Source organism: Myotis brandtii, unplaced genomic scaffold (genome assembly GCF_000412655.1).
Source record: "Myotis brandtii unplaced genomic scaffold, ASM41265v1 scaffold132, whole genome shotgun sequence".
Lineage (NCBI taxonomy): Eukaryota > Metazoa > Chordata > Mammalia > Chiroptera > Vespertilionidae > Myotis > Myotis brandtii.
The window spans coordinates 4,445,729-4,453,669 of record NW_005354673.1 but is presented as its reverse complement, the minus strand read 5'-3'; the positions used below and the strand labels follow the sequence as shown (position 1 = coordinate 4,453,669).

General features: G+C 40.8%; 1 protein-coding gene across 1 annotated transcript in view; it reads right to left on the bottom strand.

Annotated features, from left to right (window-relative positions):
- Positions 1–237: 237 nt before the first annotated feature.
- Positions 238–7,941, bottom strand: part of SPTLC2 (serine palmitoyltransferase, long chain base subunit 2) — a 91,131-nt gene continuing 83,427 nt past the window's right edge. Inside the window, exons 11-13 of the mRNA XM_014534729.1 lie at positions 7,202–7,337; positions 4,804–4,933; positions 238–615 (exon numbers count right to left, since the gene is read on the bottom strand). Coding sequence (XP_014390215.1) covers positions 496–615; positions 4,804–4,933; positions 7,202–7,337 — 386 coding nt within the window. The 3' untranslated portion in view covers positions 238–495. The remainder of the gene's footprint in view (positions 616–4,803; positions 4,934–7,201; positions 7,338–7,941) is intronic.

Here is a 7,941-nt window from a genome sequence, read left to right as displayed (position 1 = left end):
GATTACTTGACTGGTTAAATAAGGATTCCCAGGTTGGCAACCTCCGGGATCTGGAGTGGAAGTAAGTGGAAGGCACTTGCTCCCGAGGGAGGGGGGGCCAGGTGAGTCTTGAGGCTGTGATGCTGGCTGGCAGCTTTGGATGGGCCCAAGGCTGCGAGGTGGCTGGGGAAGGGCAACAGCCTGCGTGGTTAGCAGAGACAGGCTAGGGTCAGCGTGATTTCACAAATAGGATAGTTATAAAATAAAACATTTTTTAATGGACAAAAAAGCAAAGTGAGTCACCTTTTTTAAAAGGTGAAATGCAGCAAAGGAAGACGTGGAGCAGTTTTTCCTATTTACAAAATGCCATTTGGAGTGGAGGTGGCCACCGTCAGTAGTTGAGAAAATGTCTTTCACGTGAGACGGCCACAGAAGTGTGGTTCCTGGAACTGGCTCAGAAAGGCCACACACTGTCCTGGGTGAGGGAGAGTTTCCGTAAGGGAGCACCAAAAAGGCTCAGTCTTCTGTTTCTTCATATGTGGTCTCATCAAAGGGCCTGTCCAGCAGCGGCACCAACCGGTGACGGGAATACTTCAGCTGTAGTAGGTCCCCAACTTCATCTATCTCCTTGAGAGCCTGAAACGTAAGACAGAGCAGAGGTGGTCAGAGCCAGGGGCTGCAGGCGTGGCCGGTGCTTCCCATCCTCTGGTGGGACTGTTTGCATCCAGTGCACTTACTCCGGCCGGACCACAGTGCAGCTATGAAAAGAGCTGCTTTCTGAGTAAGAACGTGGGGCTGACCATGAATAATGGGTTGTGAATAGCAGGCATTCAGGATAAAAGGTATAATTCACCACAGTATGTTATGCTCGGCAGGAAAATGAACATGTGCCCTGGACTTGCCAGGCCGGCCACAATGTGTTCTCTCTCCTTTTATACTTCAGTGCTTACTCTTTCCAGTATCATGCTCCAGAAAACTGACGAGAGGTCTGCGCGGAGATGCCTCCCAGATGCAAGATGGAGAAACTCCCCAAAGTGGACTGCTGTCCTGACTCAGGAAGAACAAGTGAAAACGTGAGGAGGAGACTGTGTGGGTGAGGAAAGGGCTGCAGGTAAGGGAGGAGCAGGGAAAGGACAGAGTTCGATTTGAGCTCCAGAACCCCAATCTTGGGAGATTATCTCATCTTCCCATCAAAACTCTGCTCAGTATAATGTTCTTTCCTGTAAAATTAGCCCTTTATTTTTCAAAGAAAATAGGCTTCATATAAAACAATTCAAACAGTAAGGCAAGCTATAAAAGGCAAAGTCTTCCTGATTGCTACACTGGTCTACCTGGTAGCAGCAACCCATGTATGGTCTCTTATGTGTATTGAAGAAAAAAGCTCTTGAAATATGACATACATACAGCAACATATGAATCAGAGTTCACAGAGTTAACCTTTCCAAAAAGCAGCACACACAGTCAAAATAGAGGATTTCAATATAAGAAAGGGATGTGTTTAGAATTTCTCAGAGAAAAATTTACTGCAAGGATAGGAAAACTCTAAGCTCCAGATATATCTCAGAGAAATTCAAGGAAGACAGCAAAATGTTTCAAATCCTAGATGCTAAGACTTTCTAATAAAAGAACCTGGCATAGGTCAAAGAATGCAATTTTCAATTCACGGTAGCTCTGCAGCCCTGTTACTCACTCCCCAGACCCGTGGACTTTACCTAGTGGGTCTAATAACAAGCCTGGGGTGAATGCGCTTGGCTTCGGAGATGATGGCTCTATGACACCATCTCATAAGAAACAGTAAGGTGGGCAGTAGAAGCCCTGTAACTCTCTGCATTCCATCAAGCCATCTACATCTTCTGTCCACTTATGGTTATAACATGTAAAAATGTACACCTTCTACTTCAGAAGAGGGAATCAGTTCATTATTAGTAAAAAGCCACATTTACCTATTCCTAAGTTTAACTTTTAAAAATCAGTGTTTGTAGAGAGGAAAAGCCCACTAATAGTATTCCAGCATAAGATAAAACATTCTTCACTCCAAATGTGAAAAGATATAAAAAGCAAGTAAGAGCTGTATTTCAATGTGTTATCAGAACAGTGGTACCTTTGGGAAGAGGCTTAACTGAAAGCTCCATATGGAAACAATTTAAGGTTGAATTTTAGCTGTGAGAACCCATTAGCCATTTATGCTCCTGACCTCTGATATAGAATTTGTTAATTTAAAACAACACATGACTTACTAAGATCACAGAGTAAAGGACATTTATGAACTCAAACTTCAGAAGAACTTAATATTTTGTCATCAATTTAAAAAAGAAAATGAATAGAGACAGGAATAAACCCACAGTAGCCCAAAGGGATCTAGATAACAAAATTTCTTCTGATCCCAAACCAAATATTTCAGATGAGTAAGTTTTATTTACATAAAAGGTAAAATTGTAACTAAAACTGCCGGCTATTATGTGGGGTTACCTGGTTAGATTAGAAATTAGGAACCATTACAAGGACCACCATTTGTTAACAAAGAGTCTACACCAGACCTCTGGATCACAGGGTAAGATGGGTTCTTAGTTAAAAAAAGTGTTAATTATAGGGTTGAGTGTGGTCCTTTAATAAGAGTATTTTAGAACAGCGGGGCTCCTGAACCAATAGCACTGCCCTTCTTATTTTTAAAAATAACACTTTAATGAGATACAATTCACATGCCACAAATTCACCTTTTCAAAGTGTACAAGTCAATGCTTTTAATATATTCAGAGTTGTACAACTTTCATCACTAATTATAAAGCATATCACCTCAAAAAAGAAACCTCATACTCCTATCAATCAATCCTCATTCCTCCCTTACCACTAGCCCTGATAACTACTAATAGATTTTCTTTCCTTTCTTAGTTTTAAAGAGTAATTTAAAAAAAATCCTCAATATGTTTATTGATTTGAGAGAGAGGAAAGGGAGAGAGAAAGAGAAAGAAAGAGAGAGAGAAACACTGTTCGGTTGCCTCCCATACATATCCTGATCAGGAATTGAACCTGCAACCTAGGTATGTACCCTGACCAGGAATTGAATCTGCAACTTTTTTTTTTTTTTTGGGTGTATGGGATGACGCTCAAAACTGAGTCACCTAGCCAGGAGCACCAATCTATTTTCTGACCCTACGAATTTTTAAAAAATATATATTTTTATTGATTTCAGAGAGGAAGGGAGAGATAGAAACATCAATGATGAGAGAGAATCATGGATTGACTGCCTCCTGCACGCCCCCCACCAGGGATCGAGCCCACAACCCGGGCATGTGCCCCTGACTGGAATCGAACCTGGGACCCTTCAGTCTGCAGGCCGACGCTCTATCCCCTGAGCCAAACCAGCTAGGGCTGACCCTAGGAATTTGCCTTTACAGGAGGTTTTGTGTAAATGTGGTCTCTTGTGTCTGGCTTCTTTCACTTAACATAATGCTTTCTAAGATCAACCATGCTGTGGGGGTCCGACTTTATCATTTTGCATGTGGTTATCCAATTGCCTGGCACCATCTGTTGAAGAGACTGGTCTTTCCCCATTGACTAGCTTTGGTTCCCTTTTTGAACATTAATTAGCCAGATGCTTGGGTTTATTCCTCTCAGTGCTATTCCATTGGTCTGTAAGTACATCTATATGCTAGAATCCCATTGTTTTGAATTACTATAGCTTTGTATTAAGTTTTGAAATCAGGAAGTTTGAGTCCTCCAACTTCAATTTTCTTTTTTAATACTATTTTGGCTATCTGGGGACCCTATAGTTCCATATGAATTTGAGGCTCTGCTTTAAACTTTCTGCAAAAAAAGCCATTGGGATTTTGATAAGGCTTGCACAATGGATTTATGGATCTTGCTATACTGCCTACCATCTTAACAATATTAAATCTTCCAATCCACAAACTCAGGATGTCTTTCCATTTACTTAAATCTTCTTTCAGCAATGTTTGAATGCTATCATAAATGTGCCTAGTACTGTGTTAGGTCTTGGGATAGAGAATGGGCAAAATAGACTTAGCTCCTATCCTCAAGATTTATCTAATGGAGAGTATTTCCATAAACAATGAAAGGTGTGAATAATTCCCTAAGGAGAAATCTTTTCTTTTTAAAATATATTTCTTTATTGATTTCAAAGAGGAAGGGAGAAGGAGAGAGAGATAAAAGCATCAATGATGAGAGAGAATCATTGATCGGCTGCCTCTTGCACACCCCCTACTGGGAATTGAGCCCGCAACCCGGGCATGTGCCCTTTGCTTGAATCGAACCTGGGGCCCTTCAGTCTGCAGGCTGATGCTCTAGCCACTGAGCCAAACTGGCTAGGGCGCTAAGGAGAAATATTAAGATTCCAAGGAAACATCAAGCAAGAGGGTTTGGGAATAGCCTTGAGCCAGTTTCCTTTAAGTGGAGATATGAAGAATGAGTAGGAATTAGCAGGGAAAAGATAAGAGAAGGCTCAAGAAAGAAAATCCTAGACAAAAAAACCAAATAAGATCGTTTAGAGTAGAAACATAGAGTAGAAAGAGAACTGTATAGTTAGTTGTAGAGGCCATAAGAGGGAGGGCGTGGAACAAGATGAAGCCAAAAAATTCCCCAAAGTCCCCATGATCACACAGGGTCTGGTGGGTGATGCTAATGGTTTTTCTTTGTTCTTTTTTGGTAAACAGCAATGTTTTAAGTAGCATTGTATATTCCTTCCTCTATTTTACTAGTAAATATCTTAGGTGCTCAAAGAACGTCACGATCAACAAATAATTTCATCTGATAATCAGGCCCTCTTAGTATAAGATATTTTATACCAAGGTTAAAGTGTCTACTTACAGTATCAAGAATTTCTTTGGTATGAGCTGCTGACAGGCAAAACCTGGCTCTGGACTCAATAATTGGGGTGGCAGGAAATCCCACCACAACTACTCCGATGTTCCGCTTCAGCATCTCCCGTCCAAAGGCGCTGCGAAGGGAAAGCAAGGAAAAGAAACCAGGAAGAGTCATAAAGCATACAGTACAGAGGTCCTGCAGGGCTGAATGAGCTAAACTCCTGAGTGAGAGGCGCTGGAGACTTCTATGAGGAATTTCCTCTTCAAGTTAACACGGACAGTTCACAAAGACTTTTTTTACTCAGTCCAAAAGTGGTTGTCTCCCAAATGGTTTTCTTCACAAAGGTGAAGAAGACAGTTGGCAGAGACCAATTTTTAATAGGGCTTGCCTAAAGTAATTTGCAATTTTGGCCTTAAAGTGTCCCAGACATGTAACAGTGGTTCAGAGGCTTCAAAATGAACTAGCGTTTAAAACCTGGCTCTTGAAATGTTAGGCTTGGCAGTTTAGAAGACTCTTAAGATTATAAGGAGGCAGAGGATCTGTTGTACCGTGGACTTCTGCTGGTAAAATGGCCTGGTAGCACTAACCCCCCAACACCAGGCATTTCTTTGACTGAGGTGGGCATCAATCTGCCTCTGGAATTCAGGGTTTCCTTTGGTGTTTGTGAGGCCAGCACATCCCCAGGCTCCAGCTGTGTGAGTACCCAGCTCTCATTAACCCCCAACCCCAAGGCAACCTGGTGGCATGTGACTTTGCTCCACTTCTGTATCTTGTCTAAATAACATAATTCTAACTCTCATGTAAATTGTTATATTTACTAAATTATGTTCTTTGTCTTTTCCTCTTTTTGACTTACCAATCCTTTTTGTATTTTCCCCTTAGTTGTTTAAAGTGTTTTTTTGAAAATAAAAAGAATCACACACATTTTAGTTACATTAGCAACTAATTACATTAGCGCCAGCCAGTCCCCACTCCCTCTAGTACCAGTACAGTCTTCGATGTACTTCCTTTGTGGCAGCAAGGGCCTGAGTGCCTGCATCTTCAGCTCATGTTCCCAAACTGTCTAGTGATTTATTCCAATTCTGCTGCACTCTCTCCAAGTCTTAATTATGATGTACACAGTCAGCTTCACTAGAGCAAAATAGACACAGTCCTCTCTAAAGAAAGGGTTCTAGATTCAGTCAGTCCTCCAGACTGAATAACTCTTCCAGTTTATTCATGATAATTCCATTTCAAGAATGAGGAATATTCTACACCTCTGCCTGGCTCATTTCCACCGTTGCTTCTGAAGGCCGTAAGGCCAACTGCCCATATGACTTCCTGTTGAAAACTGAACTCTTTTTGCCTCAGTGAGCACCCCTGCCCAATTTCCCTCTCATTATTATCGTAGGAATCACCATGTTTCTAGGTTCCCTGATTGAATTTTCCCTCCTATTCATTTTAATAAACATTACTGAGTGGCCTCTGAATGCCAGGGCCTGTGGTGGGTAACTGGGGATTCAAAGATGAATAAAATATTTGCTCCTTTAATGACTTCAATTAAACCTTATCCAATTTTATATCTAAGAACCAGTCAAAACTCACAAATCTGAATTATTTTCCATCTCTGGAACAATTTTGCATGTTATTATTTTGCAAATAATTGTATTGGTTCATTTCATATTTGCTTTTCAAATGTCTTCTGGTTTTGTTATACACTGGAAGCCATTCTAGGACAAGGCTTCCTATTATACACACCTTGCACAAGCCAAAGAAGCTGGTGCAATCTGCACTTCTGATAATTATGCAAGCACACGCCCTGACTGCATGGCTCACCACTCGCCCTCATGGGCACTGCACTTCAGCTCCACTCACCTCCTTGCTATTCTTCCCTTGGCTAAGCATGTTCCTGCCTTATAGCCTTTGCACAAAAGCTTCTTTCTCCAGGTGGCTAACTCTCTCTGTCCTTTAAGCTCAGGTGTCATGTTCCCTTCCCACTGAGGCTCACCCTGACCACCCCATTTAATGCTGTAAACTGCCCGCCACAGGGCACGCTCAATGCCCCATATCTGCTCTGTATTTCCCATAGCTCTAAACACCCTCTCACATGTGTCATAATTTATTTATCTATTATGTTTGTCTGTCACCCCACTAGAACGTAAGCTCCACGGGAGAGGGATTTTTACTTTTGTGTATTGTTTGCTGATCTATCTCAATCCCCCAGAAGAGTGCATTAAACTCAAATGTATGTTTAATGAAAGACTAACAAGTTAACATATTTTACAAGTTGGAATCCACTAATCAATGGCATATCTAGTGAATACATGTTAACATAAAGGGGCCAAAATACCTAATTCTGAGTCTAATATCACGGAAACCTTAAGCCTAGAGAGACCAGTTTGTATTGTGCAATAAAACGTACCCGATTTTGGCTGGCATGTAGAGCATCAAAGGCACCACTGGAGAATCTTCATTTCCATAGATGATGAAGCCCATCTCTTTCAGACGTCTCCTGAAATACCTAGTATTTTCAGCTAACTGCTGTACACACTCTTTGCCTGGAAAATCATGGGAAAACAAATAAAATAATATTAAAAAGAGAGCAATCGCCTCTATCTCCATTCTGTCAATCAGTCCTATGATTTATTTCTTCCTTTCCAACATAAAATATTTTTGCACAGCAAGCTGTATGAAATATAAATATATCTTGCTTTGTATTCTGTCAGACTAGGTGTTGACAACAGATTTTATAGTAATGCACAAAATAAGTTTAACAGCTAATATTTCCATTGCACATTAGCGTCCTCAAACATTGTCATCTCATTTAACACCCTATCCTTTTGCAGTAGGTAGGATATTTATTTTCATCTTCATTTTATAGATCAGGAGACTCTTACCAAGGCAGTGATTGGCTGGTAAGTCACATGGTAATAAGTGGCACAGCTGAGACTAGAATCTAGGTCTCTCAACTTTAATATTCATTCCACCTAACGGTGCTGTGAATAATTTTACATATAAGACCAGAGATAAAGCCATGTAGAGACACAAATTTTCCTCTTAAGAGTCTGATTTTATGTTACCATTTCCCTAAAACTCCTACCAGACAGCAACAGCATATCCATAATAATGTAAAATCATATTTTTTTTATTGCTTAAAGTATT